This window comes from Leptidea sinapis, chromosome 11, assembly GCF_905404315.1.
Source record: "Leptidea sinapis chromosome 11, ilLepSina1.1, whole genome shotgun sequence".
Lineage (NCBI taxonomy): Eukaryota > Metazoa > Arthropoda > Insecta > Lepidoptera > Pieridae > Leptidea > Leptidea sinapis.
The window spans coordinates 5114244-5138417 of record NC_066275.1 but is presented as its reverse complement, the minus strand read 5'-3'; the positions used below and the strand labels follow the sequence as shown (position 1 = coordinate 5138417).

Below are 24174 nucleotides of genomic sequence, written 5' to 3'. Positions count from 1 at the left end.
CCTGCAACTATTTAAGGGGCTAATTTGGCCACACATGGAGTACTGTTTTAACCTCTGAGTGGGCGCTCCCCAGTATCAGCTTCTTCCATTAGACCGCATACAACGAATAGGGGCTGGAATCATCGACGATCAAGTCATCCCCGATTGGCTTGGTCTTTGGCGTTGCGTAGAGATGTGGGTTCTCCCTGCAAATTCTACCGCATTTATCACGGGGAGTGCTCAGGGGAGCTGTACGGGTTGATTACAGCGGCCGAATTCCACCACCAGACTTTACGTCAAAATCCGCATCACGTTGACGTCTAGTATTCCACAACCTCGCGTTTTGCAAGACACACAGAGTCACTTTGTGGAATCAATTGCCGGCTATTGTTTTTCCGAACCGATACGACTCAGGAACCTTCAAGAAAAGAGCATACTCCCACCATAAAGGCCGGCAACGCAACTCTTGAAACCTTTTGTTGTGGATGCTATTATGCAGTTGTCTCACTACTCCCCCTCCCGTGAGCCTCTTGCTCGTGAGCTTCCTCTTATATGTATAAAAAAAAGACGGCAACGCTCCTGTGATTGAGATGTTGAGAGCGGTAATCACTTAATATAAAATTACTTATAACAATCTGCACAGTCGTTTCAAATTTCTCACTAATTATATACTGGTTTATAAAAATAAATAAATTCCCTAATATAACATGAATTTTAGAAATTTAACAATATAATATGTTATATAACAAGAGATTTCTTCATAGACATATAGACGAAAAATTTGAATCTTGGTATTCTAGTAATAATAATTTAAAAGTTAACTAAATTCTGGAGTACAACTAGGCCATAATATTTTCAAGGTTTTATCCCGTCCAGTGGGCAGTAGTGACACGTTAAATATATTTTGTTAAGTTGGTCCAAAGCTTACGCTCGTCGAGATATTCGATCCCTAAGAGTTGATCTGAATAATCTTATTCTGTAAGTGAAAATGATTCTTTTAAATATTGATACGTATAGATGAATTAAAATAATTTGTTAACTTTCAGTTCAGTTCTTCATGAATACGGCGGGAAAGCCTGTAGGCGTGCTCAACGGATATACATTTTACCCGGACGGTAGAAGTAATAAGACAGAAAGATGGCGTTGCACCGCCGGCGGAACTTGCAGAGCCAGATTCACTGTGATCAGAAATAGTAACAACATTTTCCGTATGGCAGAAGAACATAGCCACGACAGGCCCAGAATATTAATAAAAAATGGAATTGTTCATAGAGTATAATTGGCGTAAGTTCTGTGTTAAGTTTTAGACATAATAATCTCTGGACTGGCTCGAACCATGTAACCGCGTGCAACGCAGAGAGAATTGTTGTAGGTCCAGTACTTTGTGAATTACTCGCTCTCTTGGCGTTGAACAGTGACGTTCCTTATTGATGTTTCTTCTACAGTATTGACCATAATAATTGTTCAGTGGAGTTGTTTCACCTGATCCCTGCCGCTGAATTCGTATATATCATATCCTATTACGATACGCCATAGTTTGTTATGTAATTAGATGATTTTTGATACTTTTATTGGAAGATGATTCTTTTAACATCAAGTGGTTCATTATCTAATACTATCACTTTGATAAATATGTTTCTTAATTGATGATACATTCAACCCTGGGAACACTACTGGTCGAATGGATAAAGATTACCTAATGAAAACACTGTAACCCATTACCGTGGGATCGAAACAAAGAGAGCTTTTTAATATACACATAAGAATTTTATTAGATTTACTATACATATTTGTAGTAAAATTATAAGTACACAATGAGTTACTAACTGTTGATAAAATAGAATTCTCTGCTATTATCTATCTATCGTTATTTAAATAAAGTACTTTTGTAACAATTTCAATGCCTTTATTTGAGCAATCATCCATATACAGAAAAAGCACTGTCGAGGTTGCGATAAAAAATATGCACAATTAGTCTCTCAACTCCTCTGAACTTGAACTGCCTGTGACCAAGAAAATTACTGCGCAATGGCCGAACTTGGGTATGTATAAATAATGTTAATTTCCGAAGTCATTTAAATTATAAATATAATAGTATTGGGAATGTAATCTACATACATAATATAAGTTATTTAAATCTTCATAACAGTGTATTAATGGTAATATTTTATAACTAGGAATGGCTAATTAGTGAATGAGCTATGCTAATAAATGCAAGGTTTGATCTCGCTAAAGAGTTTTATGTTTTAAAAGTCAACTAGGACGACAATAATTGTCATGGTGTGTGAATTAAAACTTAAAATATCTTCAAATAGTGGATCGTGTTTGAGCGAAAATCGTGTTAAGGAAACCGCGAGGAAACTTGTGAAGAAATTGTCTAAGAAGATGATGCTCTAATTCAAAGATAGAATAAAATAATGGATAACATTTCTTGTAATTGACGATATTTAAAAGTTGTTCTCATTAATGTATCTCGCTATCAAGTGAAGTCATTTTAATACAATGATGTAATGAGTATCGCTAGAATATCCTGTCTTATTAGTTCGCTATTTTGTAGAGCAATTCTGATTTTATTTAACTATTTTTAAATTATATTTCAAGTAAAATAACAAATTTTACTTTCAGTACAGTTTCTTACAAATGTGAAGGGCAAACCTGTGGCTGTCAAGAACGGATACACATTTTGCCGTGATGGTAGAAGTAAAATGACGGAAAGATGGCAGTGCACGTTTGGAAGAAATTGCAGAGCCAGATTTACTAGTATAAGAAGTAATAAATTCGTATGCCGTTTGGTAGAAGATCATAATCATGAAAAGCCTACAATTCTAATACTAAATGGTATTGTGCATAAGGCTAAAAACACAGAAACAAGAGAAAAATAGAAAATAATATATTTTGCTTGCTTTTTAATTGAAGATCTAAAATTTGTTATTTTATTTATGTAGAGCGTAAGCAACAACACCATCAGCTTAAAACAGCTTAATAAGTGCATGGCAGTGTTTATCCGTGGCAGCTAAAGGCGGGCGCAGATTAATACAGTCGCAAATATTGGTTTACAATTGTTACGCCACCATACCGCAGTAACAACACATCACACGAGATCCAACAACCACTCAGGAAGCTGTCCGTGCATGACGTCACGCTCACGCCGCAACACTGTGGCGCCAAGTGGTCGCCGTGGGACGCGACGAGCCAATGGGCGCTAGTCACTAGCTCCCGCGCGTCCCAGTCGTATGACGCGGTCTTTGGTACCAGACTAGCGGACCGCTCTCCAGACAATAGTACAGTTCACAACAAAACCGTACAGACTTCAGAATTCAGCCTTACCAACAATATCTCATCGTTTTTGATAATATATAGATTTATATTATTATTAATGAATATGACAATATTAAAACAGTTTTCTAATTAAATTTTAGTTTAAAAATGAAATGCTTTTATTTCTTCAACAAAAATAACTTTCTTACAATATCACATTAGCTGCTTTATTATTAAAAGATCGATAATTTTGTAGAACCTACCTATTATTTTCCCGGAATAATAAAGAAAAGTGAAGATACTATTATTATTAGTCATACAATGAAGTTGCTTGAATCATCGACTGACAATAAGTCAACCCCAATTGGTATGATTCTTTGGCGTTGCGGGGAGATATGGAGTTGTTTACGTTCTCTGCATGTTCTAACACATATTTCACGAGTATTATTCGGAGGAGTTGTTTACATTAATATCAGCAGCCGAATTTCACCCCTGGACATCTAGCCAAATGTCTGGCATTCTACAGTAGCGAGTTACGAAAGAAACTGTTGCCTGGTGTAGAGACTTTAGGGAATCATCTATCGGTTTTTCTGAACCGAAATGTTTTAATCTGCCCTTTGAAGCTGCTCAACTCCCTCTCAACCTCTCAAATCTCAACGCATTTCACCTCTGGTATTTCAAATCTACATGATGAGCGGTTGGTTTTCATTTTCTATCAGATTATTAAATTAATTTTTTATGATGACAACTGTCCTGAAGCTGTCTTTGGTTTTCCAAATTTGCACATTTAAGATAAGTAATAGGTGATTTTTTCTTATATTATAATAATGAAAAAATATAAAACGTATAGTATTTTTGAACAAAAATTTGTTTTTCTTAAACTAATCGTAATATATTTTGTTTCTAAACTTGTACTTAGTGACTGACCATACTATAACAATACCTGTATCAATGAGAAGACATGCAGTATTTATAAAAAATATTATTTTCAGTTCAGTTCCTCAAGAACGCGAAGGGCAACCCTGTGGCTGTGTTCAACGGATATACATTTTGTAGTGGTGGGAAAAGTAATTTGACTGAAAGATGGCGATGTACAGTTGGCAGTACTTGTAAAGCGAGGTTTACTATTGATAAGAGGAATCATTCCGTATTCCGTTTGACAGAAGATCATAATCACGACAAACCCCGATTTATTATCAGAAATGGGGTCGTGCATAAAATATAGACAGTTCGGTAAAATAGGCAGCTGACAACTATATTTATTTTTGGTTATTGAAGACCTGATCACGGTGCCTGTCCTGAATTATATATTTCTTTACTAATTGTTACTTTTGTGCCATGCATAATCTAATACATTTCAAGGACATATTTAAAAAACAGTATTAAATTAAAATCCTGCATTTCTCTTAGTATTTTTTCGATAATTGCTTTTTATCAATGAGCGACGTTGTCTTAAAGGCTTAGTAACAAGCCCTGCCCATTACAATCGAAGCAATGCCGCTCAGGAATCTTGAAAAAGTAAAAATCTTGGTTAGCCGCAGTAATGTGCAGCATTATAATGTTTCTTTTTGAAGGGTGTTATAGCTGGTGTGAAAGTGAAATTACTGGCCACCATTAGGATAAAATCGTGTGTCTCATAGTGACAAGGGCAATGCAATGGGCTCAGAATTTTGAATTGGTAATTTGAATCCCTATTGGCACTGTAATAAGCAGGGTGTATCACTTACCAACTGCTGAATGTCTTGCTGGTCTCGCCACACTTTCTGTAAATAATGTTAGCTACATACACTTCATAAAATCTAGATATTTAGGGTTAATGGTATGCATTTATGTCTATTTAAAATAATACATTTGATTTTTAAGTAAATTTTCCTATTATCGTGCGCAAAGTTCGATTTTGCGCATGCATTTGCGTTCCTTCACACACGTTGACAAGAGTGTGCGGGAATGTAGCTGACCGTGCGGAAATGTGGTGAGCGTGCGGGAGTGTATAAGAGTATAAGAGTAAGTCCAAGGTGTACACGCGTGCGCCATCTCTGGCACTATCTTCACATTAACACGAGCGAGCGACACTGTCTCCCCGAGCCCGACCGCTCTTGCTCGCACTGGTTTGTTTACATCTTTGTCGTCTGGAATGGACTTGTGAAAACGTGTGTCCCCCCAGTCCCAGCGCCCCAACGCCACCGTTCTATACTTTCCAATTATTCAAAATAATTATAGTGGTCGAACTTTACGCAACTTAGCTTAACAACTTTTCCCACGGTAGCGCGCGCCAGGTGACCCATACCGCGCACTATCGCACGTCCCCTCACTGTGACATATTTGATGATAAATAGGCTGACCTCACAGGTCAGATTCTGCAACTTTGTGAAAATTTATAATGATAGATCACGGACTAATAAAAAAATAGACTCCGTGTCACCTTACTTACAGTGTAGCACCAAAACAAGCCGATTAACGTGTAAATACATAGCCCCACGCACATACTTACACTACTACAGGCCTTTAGGCGGCCACTATGAGAACTGTCATCGTTTGTGACAGATCAGTTTGCGTTTCAATGAAATATTTTAAAAATGTCGTGCGTTGTGATAAAGTGTAAAACGATACTATATAAATATTTGTGGCATATATGATTATTTAAGGGAGAAAAAATTGTGTAATTAGTATCCCCCGAAACCGCACACACACTAGCATAACGGTGCTTCACTTGCTAATATCACGGCGCGGAGTCCTTCTTTTTTTACTCGTCCGTGATGTTAGATTTAGATTTTTTTCTATTTAAGATTTTTGACAGCAGTATTTTATAATTGTAATATTTTTCAATTAAATTATTTTTTTTTCTTTGTATGTTAATGTTGATTAGTAAATTAATTTGGGTAATTAAGCTATGTCCGTACTGGTTAAACGATAAATAAATAACTACTTAACAATTGGTTATGAGCGCTAAACAAGAACACGATGTCAGATAGAGCATTTTTTATTACGTCATTTAATACTTGATTTCTTTTCACTTTGACAAGAAGAGATGTGGTATTTATAAAAAAATATTATTTCAGTTCAGTTCTTCAAGAACGCGAAGGGCAAGCCTGTGACTATGTTCAACGGATATACATTTTGTAGTGACGGCAATAGTAATTTGACTGAAAGATGGCGATGTACAGTTGGCGGTACTTGTAAAGCGAGGTTTACTATTGATAAGAGGAATAATTCCATATTCCGTTTGGCAGAAGAACATAATCACGACAAACCCAGATTTATTATCAGAAATGGGGTCGTGCATAAAATATAGACAGTTCGGTAAAATAGGCAGCTGACAACTAAATTTTTTTTTGGTTATTGAAGACCTGATCACGGTGCCTGTCCTGAATTATATATTTCTTTACTAATTGTTACTTTTGTGCCATGCATAATCTAATACATAATAAAGGGTCAGTAGTGTTTTTATTTACTTCTCATAAATTTCTGTCGAATTTGATGGGCTCAGCGAAACTTTTGTATGGGGATGATACTTTTCAAGAACATATTTAAAAAACAGTATTAAATTAAAATCCTGCATTTCTCTTATTAGTTTTTCGATAATTGCTTTTTATCAATGAGCGACGTTCTCTTAAAGGCTTAGTGACAAGCCCTGCCCATTACAATTGAAGCAATGCCGCTCAGGAATCTTGAAAAAATTAAAATCTGGATGGCACTGCGATTCGCCCTTCAAACTGCGTAACAAATCTGCACACAACTGGTTGGCTGCAGTAATGTGCAGCATTATAATGTTTCTTTTTGAAGGGTGTTATAGCTAGTGAAATTACTGGCCTAATAGGATAACATCGTGTGTCTCATAGTGACAAGGGCAATGAAATGGGCTCAGAATTTTGAATTGGCAATTTGAATCCCTATTGGCACTGTAATAAGCAGGGTGTATCACTTACCAACTGCTGAATGTCTTGCTGGTCTCGCCACACTTTCTGTAAATAATGTTAGCTACATACACTTCATAAAATCTAGATATTTAGGGTAAAAGGTATGCATTTATGTCTATTAAAAATAATACATTTGATTTTTAAGTAAATTTTCCTATTATCGTGCGCAAAGTTCGATTTTGTGCATGCATTTGCGTTCCTTCCCACACGTTGAGCGTGCGGGAATGTTGCTGAGCGTGCGGGAATGTGGTGTGCGTGCGGGAGTGTATAAGAGTATAAGAGCAATTCCAAGGTGTACACGCGTGCGCCATCTCTGGCACTATCTTCACATTAACACGAGCGAGCGACACTGTCTCCCCGAGCCGGACCGCTCTTGCTCGCACCGATTTGTTTACATCTTTGTCGTCTGGAATGGACCTGTGAAAACGTGTGTCCCCCCCAGTCCCAGCGCCCCAACGCCACCGTTCTATACTTTCCAATTATTCAAAATAATTATAGTGGTCGAACTTTACGCAACTTAGCTTAACAACTTTTCCCACGGTAGCGCGCGCCAGGTGACCCATACCGCGCACTATCGCACGTCCCCTCACTGTGACATATTTGATGATAAATAGACTGACCTCACAGGTCAGATTCAGAAACTTTGTGAAAATTTACAATGATAGATCACGGACTAGTAAAAAAATAAAGACTCCGTGTCACCTTACTTACAGTCTAGCACCAAAACAAGCCGATTAACGTGTAAATACATAGCCCCACGCACACACTTACACTACTACAGGCCGATAGGCGGCCACTATGAGAACTGTCATCGTTTGTGACAGATCAGTTTGCGTTTCAATGAAATATTTTAAAAATGTCGTGCGTTGTGATAAAGTGTAAAACGATACGATATAAGTATTTGTGGCCATATATGATTATTTAAGGAAGAAAAAATTGTGTAATTAGTATCCCCCGAAACCGCACACACACTAGCATAACGGTGCTTCACTTGCTAATATCACGGCGCGGAGTCCTTCTTTTTTTACTCGTCCGTGATGTTAGATTTAGATTTTTTCTATTTAAGATTTTTGACACCAGTATTTTTTAATTGTAAATTTTTCAATTAAATTATTATTTTTTTTCTTTGTATGTTAATGTTGATTAGTAAATTAATTTGGGTAATTAAGCTATGTCCGTACTGGTTAAACGATAAATAAATAACTATTTAACAATTGGTTATGAGCGCTAAACAAGAACACGATGTCAGATAGAGCATTTTTTTTTACGTCATTTAATACTTGATTTCTTTTCACTTTGACAAGAAGAGATGTGGTATTTATAAAAAAATATTATTTCAGTTCAGTTCTTCAAGAACGCGAAGGGCAAGCCTGTGACTATGTTCAACGGATATACATTTTGTAGTAACGGCAATAGTAATTTGACTGAAAGATGGCGATGTACAGTTGGCGGTACTTGTAAAGCGAGGTTTACTATTGATAAGAGGAATAATTCCATATTCCGTTTGGCAGAAGAACATAATCACGACAAACCCAGATTTATTATCAGAAATGGGGTCGTGCATAAAATATAGACAGTTCGGTAAAATAGGCAGCTGACAACTAAATTTTTTTTGGTTATTGAAGACCTGATCACGGTGCCTGTCCTGAATTATATATTTCTTTACTAATTGTCACTTTTGTGCCATGCATAATCTAATACATAATAAAGGGTCAGTAGTGTTTTTATTTACTTCTCATAAATTTCTGTCGAATTTGATGGGCTCAACGAAACTTTTGTATGGGGATGATACTTTTCAAGGACATATTTAAAAAACAGTATTAAATTAAAATCCTGCATTTCTCTTAGTAGTTTTTCGATAATTGCTTTTTATCAATGAGCGACGTTCTCTTAAAGGCTTAGTGACAAGCCCTGCCCATTACAATTGAAGCAATGCCGCTCAGGAATCTTGAAAAAATTAAAATCTGGATGGCACTGCGATTCGCCCTTCAAACTGCGTAACAAATCTGCACACAACTGGTTGGCTGCAGTAATGTGCAGCATTATAATGTTTCTTTTTGAAGGGTGTTATAGCTAGTGAAATTACTGGCCTAATAGGATAACATCGTGTGTCTCATAGTGACAAGGGCAATGCAATGGGCTCAGAATGTTGAATTGGCAATTTGAATCCCTATTGGCACTGTAATAAGCAGGGTGTATCACTTACCAACTGCTGAATGTCTTGCTGGTCTCGCCACACTTTCTGTAAATAGTGTTAGCTACATACACTTCATAAAATCTAGATATTTAGGGTTAATGGTATGCATTTATGTCTATTTAAAATAATACATTTGATTTTTAAGTAAATTTTCCTATTATCGTGCGCAAAGTTCGATTTTGCGCATGCATTTGCGTTCCTTCACACACGTTGACAAGAGTGTGCGGGAATGTAGCTGACCCTGCGGAAATGTGGTGAGCGTGCGGGAGTGTATAAGAGTATAAGAGTAATTCCAAGGTGTATCTTCACATTAACACGAGCGAGCGACACTGTCTCCCCGAGCCCGAGCACTCTTGCTCGCGCCGGTTTGTTTACATCTTTGTCGTCTGGAATGGACCTGTGAAAACGTGTGTCCCCCCAGTCCCAGCGCCCCTACGCCACCGTTCTATACTTTCCAATTATTCAAAATAATTATAGTGATCGAACTTTACGCAACTTAACTTAACAACTTGTCCCACGGTAGCGCGCGCCAGGACACCCATACCGCGCACTCTCGCACGTGTGTCAATCTGTGACATATTTGATGATAAATGGGCTGACCTCACAGGTCAGATTCAGTCAGTTAGATCACGGACTAGTAAAAAAATAGACTCCGTGTCACCTTACTTACAGTGTAGCACCAAAACAAGCCGATTAACGTGTAAATACATAGCCCCACGCACACTCTTACACTACTACAGGCCGATAGGCGGGCATTATGAGAACTGTCATCGTTTGTGACAGATCAGTTTGCGTCTCAATAAAATATTTTAAAAATGTCGTGCGTTGTCATAAAGTGTAAAACGATACTATATAAGTATTTGTGGCCATATATGATTATTTAAGGGAGAAAAAATTGTGTAATATCCCCCGTAACCGCACACACACTAGCATAACGGTGCTTCACTTGCTTATATCACGGCGCGGAGTCCTTCTTTTTTTACTCGTCCGTGATGTTAGATTTAGATTTTTTCTATTTAAGATTTTTGACAGCAGTAATGGTAATGGTAATGGTATAGGGCTCCTGTTTCCGCAATTAAACCACTAGCATGGGTCCATTTTGCGTGCAGTAATGGCCGGTTACTCCAACCAGCCCAGCTCCTTCCAGAAGTTCAGAACATTCCTGGGGTGTTCACAGACTTCTTGGAGCGACCTTGTATTGGTTAAGTTTTTTGCCCGTTGGTGGGCCACCCCCGCACATTCCAGGATTACGTGAGCGACCGTTTCGTCTTCGGTCAGACAACCTCTGCACTTAGGGCTGTCCGTTACGCCGATTGTGAAAAGGTGTTTGTTTAGTGATGTGTGACCCGTTAGGGTGCCCACCATTATACGGATGTCATGTCTGTTGAGGCTCATAAGTCTACGTGTCAGTTTGGGCGATAGTGCAGGTATCGCCACCTTCGACTGTCTACAGCTTGAGACATTCATCCATCGGGTGTTGTGTAGGTCGTTGGTGAGAGAGCGTATCCATGAGCGCATTTGGCTGAAGGGCAGTGGCAGAAGTGGCAATGGACCAGACACTGTATTTGCCGATGCCCGCCTTGCAAGCTCATCCGCTGCATCATTACCCAACGAACCACTATTTCCCTTGATCCATTGCAGAGTTACCTGGTTATAAGAGGCAACTTGCTCCAGGGTTTGGTGACATTCGTGTATTAGTGCTGAGTTGTGTGTGGTACCCTTCAGCGCTGTTAGTACCGCCATACTGTCAGAAAGAAATCTGATGTTGTGGCCATGTACCTTTCTTCTTAATATAACGCTGGCGGCTTCCTTGATGGCTACGCACTCACATTGGAAGATGGAGCTGTGTGTGCCCAAGGGTATGGAAATGTGTATGTTTAGTTCCTGTGAGAATATGCCGGCACCAGTTCCAGTAGCCATTTTCGAGCCGTCTCTGTCTCGCAGTAGCTGACTAGCGCGGTGAGCTCCGGTGTTGGTACCTCCTCTTCCCCCGGCAAATAGACCGACGCTATGATCACGTCTGATAGGCCTAGGCGGTCATCTGCCTGGAGCTTCACAGCGGTTAGATCTCTGGAACATAGCTCATTTATAATGGTGGTCGTTACATGTCGTGGAGTATAAATACATGAACGTGGTTTACCTTCGGTAGCAGTTAAAAGTTTGCCTCCGATGTTGTTGAGACCATATATATTGCCTTTCCTAATCCACGGCTCCTGGATTAGGGCTATAGTCTCGGTGTTTCCCTCCAGCAAACGTCGCAGGTTAGCCGTCGCGGTGTAGCTGTGCTGGAGGTTGATTTGTATGACTTTAAGGAGTGGAGGTGGATCGGTCTGGGCTGCCATCGCTGTGCAGTAGACTGTCCTCCAACTCCTTTGTCTGATCCTCTTCCCCGGCCCCTTGCTGCCACCAGTCTATGGAGCGCGATTTGGTCTCTATGGGAGTCCGAACCTCTTTACAAGTGGCGGTCATAGAGACACCGTCGGTCCTCTTCTGATGTGTAGCATCAGGGGCTGCACCTGAGGGCTGCTGCCCTCCTTCCGGCACGACATCCATGCGGTTGTCGGGCGCCGCCTCAGGAGCGGTCGAGGTTGGTATTTTCGGCTGCGCTGCCACGTCCGGGTTTGGTTTCGGTGCTTCGCTGCCTTTACCCTCCTCTTCGGGGAAATTTACGTACACTGAGCCGCATTTGTACGAGACCCTGCGATCTCGCTTCTTGAGCTCAGCTACATCTGCCTCAGGTATCCCAAGGACTATGCGCACCCTGCCACTTTCGTCCGGTTTTGGGATGTGGTACAAGCTCCAAGTGCGGACGTTGTACCACGGATCCTGCCCGGCGAATCTGGTCTGCAGCATGCTAAGATTTTCGTCCTTGGAAAACCTCGGGATGATCATGGTCGCCTTGACTTTCCTAGGGATGTCGGCTTGGCGTTTGACCACGAGTCTGGTGTGTGGAAGTGGTGAAGTGATCTTGGAGACAGTCTTCTTAAGCCATTCCACGGTGTAAGTGTCCTCGCACCAAAGCTTGAGAGTACTCTCACCATGGTTGGCTCTGCCTCTGAAGCTGGGCAGCCTGAAGGGATCAGTGGAAGAGGTGGCGGCGCAGACTTCTGCGTCTATCGCACCCTCTATTGCCGACTGTATCGCCTGGGCTTGCTCGGCTTTTATGTCCCTGAAGGGCTCATGCATGATCGCGACTAGTAAATCTTTAGATTTACACATGTCGGCGTAATTTACGGAGCCCTTTTTGGGAGTGGGCCGCGGGTTCGTTCGCATACGTTTAACGTCCTCGCGGGGTGACAGAGTGTCATCCGGGCGAGCTCTTTTGCTGCCCTTGGGTAGGTGTGGACCTTGCCCGGAAGCAGCACGAGCTTCCGCCCTCTCCTGAACGTTTCGGCCAGCGCGTTTCCCTCGTGGCCTTTTTTGGGGCTTACTACCGCCTGCTACTGGTTCGATAGTCGGCTGTCCTGCGGGCTCGCCTTTATCTCCAGTAGCGCTGTCTACCTGAACCTCTTTGGGTTTGGGGGGGTTGCTTTTAGCGGCTTTTATTCTCGCTTTCCTAGCCTCGGCTCGCGCGCGGTTTCGTGCGGTCCTGCTAGGTGCCTTGTATGTAGGCTTGGCATCTCCTTTCCTGATGGGTAGCGTCCAGGCATCGTCCGTGAAGGTAGTTGCCGGTATGGCTTCCTTTAGGGTGGAAAGATCCAGCGAGGAAGACTCTTTCGGCGCTGTGGGAGCAGCCGTGGTCTGGACGGATTGGCTAAGCGCTCCCGAGGGAGCAGCTCGTTTGTTTTGGTCGAAGTTTCTCTTTTGGTCCATGGGTAGAGATTTATTAAGATTCATCCTCGTCAGTGCCCCACCCGCCTTGGAGCCTCAGTAGGGGACGTCATGCACCTTGATGTACATGTCCGCCAGGACTACTGCGAGGATATAGTAACCCTCACCGTGAATACCTGATGACTGACGGCCGAGTAATGTAGAAGCCGCATACGTGAGGAAGAGAGACTCCCGCGCTCACCTCAACATCCGCGACCGGGCCATAGGTACCCACATGGATTTGGGTCACTCGCCGGCAGCCCTCTGACGGGAAGCCACAGCCGATTGATCGAGAATGGCTAGTCCCCGACCGCCCGTTAAAGAGGAAGATCAGGGCCAAAGAGGCGTGTTGCATCAAGCAGGTAACTGACCGACCGCTATCCGCTCAACCACCAGGATTCCTTACTCCCTCCTTACGGGTATCCACGCACGGCACAAACACGTGGGTGATCGCAAGTTCCTTACTCACTGATGTTAGTGAGCCCTCGACCTCTCGATCACGCGAGGTGAGGTGAAGGAGGAAAGGATTGTGTGGGTAGGTTGGGGGAGGGCGGCCAGAGGTTTCTGTTCTGCCAATTACCTTAGTGTAAATTATTTGATGACTCTATGGAGGCACTTGGCCAAAAAAACGGGCGGCAACCTCGAGAAGGATAGTCCACTGGCCTTGCTTAGAGGGTCGCTGTATTGATATTCCTCTAAACCATTCGCCAAACCCAGCATCGGACAGATGCTGGGAGTAGGGGTTGCGTCAACCAAGGTCCGTGAGAGAAATTCATTGACGATACCCCCGCCCTTTGACAGCAGTATTTTTTGATTGTAATTTTTTTCAATTTAAGTAATTTTTTTTCTTTATGTGTTAATGTTGATTAGTAATTTAATTAGGGTAATTATGCTATGACCGTACAGGTTAAACGATAAATAAATAACTATTTAACAATTGGTTATGAGCGCTCAACAAGAACACGATGTCAGATAGAGCATTGTTTATTACGTCATATAATACTTGATTTCTTTTCACTTTGACAAGAAGGTATTTATAAAAAATATTATTTCAGTTCAGTTCTTCAAGAACGTGAAGGGCAAGCCTGTTGCTATGTTCAACGGATATACATTTTGTAGTGACGGCAATAGTAATTTGACTGAAAGATGGCGATGTACAGTTGGCGGTACTTGTAAAGCGAGGTTTACTATTGATAAGAGGAATCATTCCATATTCCGTTTGGCAGAAGATCATAATCACGACAAACCCCTATTTATTATCAGAAATGGGGTCGTGCATAAGTTCTGTAAAATGCCTATTTCAGCTGCCTAGCTGACAACTTTATTTTTTTTCTTTATTGATTTAGGGCTTTTATACGTATGTACATGTCAGCCCCATTATAATCTAAGTACATTAAAATGACAAAAGAAAAACAAAATTCTTAACTTAATAAACAAAAAAAAAAGTTAATAAAACCAAAAGCAAATTATATCTATAGTGTTCAAACAATAAGACTTATCGATTCAAACAGACTTATGGCATCCTTAGATGCAGGGCGGGCAAGTATATTTACAAACAAAACAGCTATATTTATTTTTGGCTATTGAACACCTGATCACTGTGCCTGTCCCAAATTATACATTCAATTTGTTATGTTTTTAAAGTGATAACCCTCACTTCTAGGATAAATGTTATATGTTTTCCAATTTCATTTGTGAATTATATATTTCTGTACTAATGTTAACTTTCTTGCTATGCATTCTAATCTAATACGTAATAAAGTGTGAGTCGTTTTTTAATTTAACTCTCATAAATTTCTTTCGAATGTGCTGTGCCCAATGAAACTTTTGTATGGGGATGGTATTTTAATTAAAAGACAGATTTTCAAAAACAGTATTAATAGAAAAACCGGCATTGATCTCTTAATATTTCTTCTATAATTGCGTTTCATAAATGAGCGACTTTCACTTAAAGGATAGTAACGAGCCGAGCCCATTACAATTCAATGCCGCTCAGGGATCTTGAAAAAACAAATAACTGGGTGGCACTGCGATTCGTAATTTAATTCAACTAATTATACATTATTTTATATGGAGATAATAAAAAAAACAATTCAAACATACAAAACTTATTTTGGTGCACCGCACACACAATTATTCGTAGGTAGTAGGTGAGGCTGATCCGAGGTGAGCGAGAAAGATACGATGTCACTGTGTTTAGTATAATTAATTAATACGCAATTATTGTCATTATCAATGTAATAGTTATTATTGGCAGGTAATAATAATTATATTAACAAGTTTTTATTGTTTGATTTGTTTAAGATTATGAAGAACCATTAGTTTCTGGAAGTCTGTTTTATATAATTTCTAACGATAATTAACGTTCTTTTATTCAATAAACATTTAAAAGAGTTAAAATAATAAGTTTTTATTGTAAAGAAACTTGCATACTTTTTATGGTACAAGAGGACGAAACTAGTGACCTTATGTTAAGTGATCAGCATCGCTCTCAAGGAAAAAAACAGAATATAGATAATAATAAGTGCGTTTCTAAGTTGTAGCAATATTAAACGATTAGTGTAGTGCACACATACACAATTCATTTCATTTTCCAGGAAAGCGTCGAATATCCAATGCCGAAAGGCAAAAAGCTTACAGAGAAAGACTAAAACGGGAAAACCCACATAAACATGAGGAAATAAGAGTTAAACATTTAAATAAAGTAAAAGAAAACATAAGAAAGAAAAAAGAAATGCTTACAGAGCTAAAGAAAATAGAGCTAAAAGTGAAAAAGACAAAGGGTGACATAAATTTTTACTCAAGGTATTCCTAGAAACAAAAGATTTTAGTAAAAAATACAAACATGCTAAATATGACCGGAAAAATAAATGCACGAAGAAATTATGCCTTAATAAGCTTTTAGAATTAAATTAATTTTCAGTTAAGTTAAGATGTTATGTTTGAAATGTACTACCAAATGAATGTTGAACAAAACAATCGTTGTATTTCGTATTATCAACCTCGCATTAATGAATTTATCACTATCGAAATGATTTGAGCTTACATCAAGGATTTGGACAAATCTGACTGTATGGCTGTATTTTATGGTTTTATACGAGTATTGAATGTTTACGGTGCAAGTGAGGGTGAAGAAAGATGGAAGAGTACAATTTCCAGCTGTACAGCTAGATTAACTAATATAAAGAGCACGAGGGAAATAATTCGTGTTAGTCAAAACCACCACCCAAACCCACAATCCATATCAACAATGGAGTTTTGTATAGGTTTTGATGCTGTTTCAATTATTATATAATATTTCAAAATTTATAGAACGTTTGAGTCGTATTAATTTAACACTTATTGCATTATTTGATGCAATTAGGTTGTAATTTAATTCATTATGTCCTTCTAGTAAGTCCTCTTCGGACATAATTGTTCGCGTCAATTAAACATTATAAACTCTTAATATTTCAATTCTTTGGTATTAATTAATTATAAAACTACTGCACTTAGGGTGCAGACGACATTACTGTCACATAATTTATTACTGCCTTAGTTATTTGCAAGTCTCTCTTTCTATTATCACTTAATTTCCTGTACTTATTACATGTAGTTTTTCTAAGATTCGCGTTTATGCGGTTCTTTCGGGTTTTTGTTAGTATTAATGTTTGTTAAGTTTTTATTAGAAATAATTATAAACTTTTCTAAGGAACCCTTGAGCGGCTGAAGGTTTCCTTTAAAGAACTACAACTCTTTCCTCCGTATCAACCTAAGCGGGGAGGAGAGAATATGTATTTTGATTTCGTTATTCCCACATCTCTTTTCCGCTTCGGTGGAAGTATTAAGTGGAGAGGAGAGGAGATGTTTTTTTATGCTTTTTTGAAGAAAATAAACGAGACGAGCAGGAAGTTCAACTGATGGTAATTGATACGCCCTGCCCATTACAATGCAGTGCTCAGGATTCTTGAAATACCCAAAATTCTGAGCGGCACTACAATTGCGCTCGTCACCTTGAGAAATAAGATGTTAAGTGTCATTTGCCCAGTCATTGTTTTTTTCATGTTTCATTTGTCCATAGAATTTGGGCCGCGTCGAGCGATCAAGCGGCCCGGTGGAGCGGAGTGGGCGGCCCCCGCTCGCACGCTCTGTTCCCCGCTGCCTCCTCCCCGCGCCCCGCTCACCTGAAAGCCTTGCTATAAACACAACTCACAGTCCTCTCCGCTTTGACACAAATAACCTGACAGCTTCGCGGCCTATCTCCTGACGTCTCCTCTCCTCTCTTCTTTGGTGCATACCGGGCAAAAGTCCGGCTATAATTTTTTCTTCATCCTCCCATCTCGTCGCTCTAACTTATATCTATATATATATATATATATATAGCTCTGCGTCTTTTAATTTTTCTATAATTTGTCGTTCAATAACTGAACTGTAGTTGTGTTGTAGACGTAGTTGTAATTATTTTATTAATAACTTTTATTTTAAAACCATTTTCTTAACTTTGTACACTTGCAGCAATATTTCTAACTAGTACATTGGGCAAAACGATTGCTGTGCTGAATGGATTTACGTACTATAAGGATGGTTCAGGCAAACGGACGGAAAGATGGAGATGTACTCAAGCCGGAAGATGTAAAGCGAGATTCACGATTTTCACAAGTACTCGACAGGTACAACGCGTCAATGCAGTCCACAGTCATGCGAAACCTAACATTATTGTCCGTGATGGAACTATATTTAGATTTTAAATATACTGCAAATTATGATTATTATTATTATATAATGATGAAAAATCAATGAAAGAATCTGGGTTAAGTAATAAAAATATTTATTTTTGTGGCAGTACTATTATGGGGACACAGAACAACAGAACTATTACCAACAAAACGTGACAATAAAAATTTTAAAAACAAAGCAGTGACGAAAAACTCACGACGTATGTTCCTAATGGTAATGAAACTGCAAACCGTACTGACGTAATAGCGCAAGGGGGTGTAAGGGAAACGGAAGAGCGCTTTACGTTCCATCGAGATTCAGAGATAATGTGGTAGTATGTTAAAGCTCTTATTGTTTTATAACTTATATGGAATATTTAGCAAGCTAGTTACGTTATATAGTTTCTGGAAAAAAAAGGTGACAATGAAAGAACATAATATATGTGTATGGTTTGTTCAATACTTATTGTCTTTTAGGTGTTTTTACTAGTTTAAAAAACAAGCAATAATAGTGACTTTTTTGCACATATTGATAATAAATGTAATTCGATATAATTACTGAAATTTTCAATATAATTAAGTTAATCCTTATTTTTTTGTCCTTATTCAATCATATAACTAAATAATGATATATCTTGTGTATGTATAAACTAACCCGTGAGACTGAATTCATAATCTTGCAAAGCAGAAAACTGCAAAATTTGCTAATATTTTAAATCCTCTGCGTAATATTATGCACTGAAATTTAAGAGAATGTTTGAGATAGGAGATTTAATGAATAAAGGTAATATATCTGAATATAAAATAATTTGTCTTGCACACTTACAGTTGTGTATCTACGTAATCCATTGGGCAAGCCTGTAGCTGTTTTAAATGGGTTTAAGTATTATAGAGATGGCGAAAATGCGAAGACGGTGCGATGGAGATGCTGTAAAGGTGGCGGATGTAAAGCGAGATTTTCTGTCCTGAAGAGCACTCAACAATTGTATCGGGTTAATGAAGAGCATTGTCATGGGAAACCTAACATTGTGATCAGAAAAGGAATTGTGTTTAGATGATAATGATCTAGTTATTGTTGTTATACTAAAATTATTTGTTTAACTACTCTGTGATCATCTTACGGCTGATTTTATAATCCAAAGTATACAACATCCGTCAATGGATCCTGAATCTGCATTTCAATATTTTAATCTCAAGGTCCAAATATTTAGAAGCTTAAATATACATTCATCTCATAAATTAAATTGCTAAAGAGATTGAATATCAATACTTTGCAACTGTACGAATACTTAAAGATTGAAAACGGTGCTGTTAATTACAAACATAGGTCCTTGTTGTTGTGGGTTTCTTCTTTAATTTGTTTAAAACACATGAAGTTAAATATGTTAAAAGTAAAATTATATTTTATTGCAAGATGGATTACATTGATTGCAGTATCCACAGGTTGTCACTCGGTTGGTTCTTGGTTTACGCTTCATTTCACTCCAACTACTAATAGATTTCGTTTCCGCATAATTAGATCGCTGAATTATTGAAGATAAGAGTGGTTATTAGGTTGATTGCTTTAAAAGAGGGGAAAGAAGTTTCTTAACACTTGTAGCTGAACTTTTCCGAAGTATTATAAATTGATAAGCGTTGTAACTATAAAGTTTTATATCGTAAACAAATTAATGATGTTTGATTTTTTGTTATGTGCAACCTGCTTGCAATAACATTAACAATCTTGCAAAATTAGAAAAAAATGAATAGTTTAAAAGTAATAAAAAGTGCAATAATGTCTTTCTTTTTTGTATTATTATGTTTTATATTAATAAGTTTGGAGACGATCAAGACATTGTAGTGATGGTGAGTGATTCGCTACATTTTGCATTGTCCCTCTGTATTCATAGAATCGTTTGTGCTCGTTGGTACCATCTATAAGCGTAGTTCCAATATCTATCCAAGTCATAAAGTATTATACTACAACAAAGACAGAAAGTGTCATGTCATCATTAGCGTGGGTGCCGGTAATCTACAGTATAAATTTGAATAATTGTGGAAGCAGTATTACCCCGAATAACAACAATTAGTTGTACTTATACTGAAATTTCTTTTTCTTATTGTGTACTGTTGAAATGTTACTTAATCTTTTTGTAAGACTAAATATGTATCTTTAATTAATTTTACAGCTAAATTCTTCTGGAATCCCACTGGTAAGCCACTTGCCGTGTTCAATGGCTACACATTCTACTGTGCGGGGATCAACAAGAATACTAACAGATGGAGATGTACTACAATGGGAAGTTGTTCTGCGAGACTTATAACTTTTAAGGATACAGCACAATTAATTCGAATTAAAAATGGACATAATCATGAAAGACCAAATTTTATTGTTAAGGATGATACTCTGATTAGAGTTGGAAAAAATAAAGGAATAATATGATATGTATAATAATAAAATAAGTATTAAGAATCTTGGACTTTTTGAAATTTTAAAACAAAATTTTATGAACGATGCGGGACTCGAACCCACCACCTCTAGCGTTCCGTGTCAGTGCTCTGCTAACTGAGCTAACCGTTCGAGTACGGTCCCGCATCGTTCACAAAATTTTGTTTTCAAATTTTATTTGTGTATTAATCCTAGAAGTGAGGGTTATCACTTTAAAACATAACAAATTGTTTGGACCTTTTTCTGTCCTAAAAATGAGAATTTTACAATTTTTCAAGGTTCGCAATTGCGTTCGCAGATGACTGTGGTTCAACTAGAGTATTAAGGCTCGTTACCCTTCATCTAGTACATATTTGATCAAAGAGTAGCACGTTAAAATAGATTATCAGACAGTAGTTTTGTATTTAGTTCAATAATATAAATTCAATATACAGAATTCTTCATAATGCAAGATATTACGTATAAAATATACGTGTTTTACGACATCCTGATCAACTAAAGTTTATATCTCAATACAAGTTAAAACTTTTATGAACGAAGCATTTATATTTTAGCCGGTTTATACAGTTTTTAATGATTACGAAAAGTTTTTAAAAAATAAACAGTTTCATCATAAATGAAACATTTGCGCCACCTTATTTGTGATATATAAACATTTAATTTTATCAAATTATTTATAATTCTCATTAATTTATCTTGTTATTATAAATATTCTATTGCAAATTTTTAATATCGGCTCGGCTGTATAACGATTTTGTTTGTCTTTGCTGTTGAAGCAAGCCTTCGCCTTAAAAATCTTTTCCCACTATATTTAATAAATATTTGTTAACATTTTTGCTTTAATATGTGATAGATTATTAATATCAAGAATATCGACCTAAAATTTAAGTGCTTATAAATTTGGAATCACAGAAGTTTTTGCCCTGAGCCGTGACAATCAAATCTACTGAAGATAATAATTATTTGATAACACGACAGTTGCAATATTCATTCAACTCATTTGTAATAATTCATCATCGCCCACATTTACCCAAGAAAATGATAATGACGCAATTATTACTAATACTATATCACAAACTATAAAAATACCTGAACATGTAAACTGAGTAGTATTTTCAGAAATGAACTTTCAATAATTATTGTTTCAATAATTAAATATTTAAAACTAAGCAAGTCTGTTTTTTTCTAATAAGTGTGTTAAAAATTATGTGATTGTCTGAAAAGTCGGTTTAAGGACGATAAATTTACGTAATAATGTTACTAGAAAACATTGGTGAAATATTGCAATTATTATCATTGTTTAGTATAATACAAAGAAGGAGTTGAATTAAAATTACAATTTGTTCGATAAATTAACATTTATTTGCACTCCTTCATCAAAACACCTTATTAGGCCGATCGTATCCGACTAAGGCTCTATTGCTTGTTCCGCGCTCGGCTCAGCAGGCACATGACAATGAGTTAAACTTTTTTGTGCGTGCAGCCGGCGTTCATCATTTTATACGACACATCACGTAAAAACCTCGTATGAAACGCGTGGGCATTGATCTAGACACTCTGGATTCGCTTGCCTGGGGCGCGCGTGTATTATACTAAATATTATAAAAATATACGACCTCGAGTATAATTAGTAATATTGTAACCTAATTTCGTAATGTACTAGTAGGCAGCTCTTCAATACAGCATTATAGTGCTAGGACGACAGGTCCTCAATAATTTCACTTATATTATTTTATTAACATAGGATAATTACATATTCTGCTATCTGTAAGTTCCTCAAAACCCATTACATTAACGGAAGTTTTTATTACAGTTCAGTTTTTGGTGAAATCGAATGGCAAACAGATAGCGGTTTTGGATGGTTTTACGTTTTACTTAGCGAGAGTACGTCACACGAAGTCCTTTTGGCGTTGCACTAAGGCCGGACATTGTAAGGCGAGATTTACATATGACACTAACTCAGCATACCAGACGCTGATACAATTCAACGAACATATTCACGAAGCTTCTAAGTTTATTGTTCGTAATGGAGAGTATATCCGCATATGAAATAATCCTTTTTTCTTGGTTTTACGCACTTAAAGGGGGCTTATAGAGTTAAGTCTAGCTTAAGCCATTGATGTTTGACTGATTGTGAAATAAAATAGTGACTCTACTAACTTTCAACGTTCTCATTCATAGAATTTGTATTAAAAGTTACCCTTTTACTTATAATATGTACCAGACGCTTGGCCTGCTAATAAACTCACGGCTTACCAGATTTTTTTAACATGGATCAGTCTCTGTCAATGTTTTGGTAAAGAATGCTTATTATATAAATTTTCATTCCGTTAAGTATTATTCTATATGAAAAGAAGAGAATTATGATTTCCTATATTTGCAATTAATTTTTATGGAATTCATTACAATACATGTTAATTTTATTCTAGGTTGTTTAAGACTTTTTAAGTATTTTTGTGTGTATATGGTATTAATATAAGGGTTTAAAGTATGAAATTGCCGATTTGTAGTGAAAAATTTAAATTCGTTTTTTTTTTATTTAACATATATATTTAATCCAAAAATTTACATTATTATGTAGGCATTGCTGCCATCTAATAGGAAGGTCAGAGCATTTTGTACTGCCTTATGAGAACAAAACTTTTTATCACGTAGTAAATTGTCTTATCACGAAAAAATGGTACAATGTTGGAGCAAGGTCTGGCGAACATGGAGGGTGACGAATAGTTTCTAATTGCAGTTCCTGTAGAGTTAAAACGGTTTCTCGGTCTATATGAGGTCTCGCGTTATCATGGAACAATAATGGTGATGATCGGTTCACTAGTCGGGACTGTTTCACTACTATTTTGCTATCATTGTTCGGAGTTCGGCACAGTAGACATCTGCCGTTATTGCTTGACTTGATCAAAGCTATAGTGAATAACACCATGCTGAGACTACCAAACAGTTACTATTTCTTTTTTATTTATTTATTTATTTGGGCAACTAATAGATTACACTCTTTACATGCTTAAACTTAAAATATAATAATAATATGGATAAGAGTTAATTCACTTATAAGCTACCACAGGATTCATAATTTTTACTAGGTTTATAGGACAGTATTTTTAAAAACTAAAATCTATAAATATTGTAATATATATAATTTAAAATAAAAATGAAATATGAAAACAAGGTTTCTAAGTCACGTGGGTAAATTAAGTATTTTCTTTTTATATTGAACAAGCAGAAATAATAAATCAATGTTCAGCGATTTGGCCAGTGAGTTATATGACCTACAGAGCCTAGAAATAGTTCCGTTTTATTTTGCTTTAGGACACTGTTGCGGCGACAAGGATCCACTTTTCATCGCATGTCACAATTCGATCCAATATTCCTTCATTTCTGTATCGATTCAAAAGGGCACTACAGTTTTCACGCGTTTCTTTCTGCAGCTCATATCATGAGGCACCCATTTTTTATTTTTTTTTATTTTATTGATTAGACGCAGATGAGTCAATATTCTTGGTAAGATAACGTTTAACCATGCCGCTAATTCCTGAGTATGACTGGGACCGGCTTCCACCATCTCTTTCAATTCATTGTTATTCACCCGTGTGGACGATCTTTCACGGGGTTCGTTCTTCAAATCTAAGTTAAACGCTTTCGTAATGGATACGAAAGCGTTTAAACCAAAATCGCACGGTGCGTTCATTAGCAGTCCCCTCTCCAAACGCAACATTGATATTGCTGTTTCTACCGCATTAGTTCCGCGTCGGAACTCGTATTAAAAAATCACTCAAATTTTTAAAGTAACCATCTTTCTTGTCTAAGCTGAATAAAAAAACAACTGAAATTCGATAATCGAATGTTGCATTTTTTAAAAGAAGAACTAGGTACCATGTGAAAAAA

At 37.6% G+C, this 24174-nt stretch overlaps 1 protein-coding gene across 4 annotated transcripts in view; it reads left to right on the top strand.

Annotated features, from left to right (window-relative positions):
• The window catches only part of LOC126966718 (modifier of mdg4-like), a 341756-nt gene that overhangs the window by 278362 nt on the left and 39220 nt on the right, over nt 1–24174 (top strand). The window contains exon 5 of one of the 4 annotated variants that reach the window (XM_050810947.1): nt 6297–6672. The exons of 2 other annotated variants lie outside the window; for them this stretch is intronic. In XM_050810947.1, coding sequence (XP_050666904.1) covers nt 6297–6529 — 233 coding nt within the window. In that variant the 3' untranslated portion in view covers nt 6530–6672. Of the gene's footprint in view, nt 1–1025; nt 1877–6296; nt 6673–24174 lie in introns of those variants that run through there. One more of the 4 variants, XM_050810949.1, reaches the window with a different exon arrangement.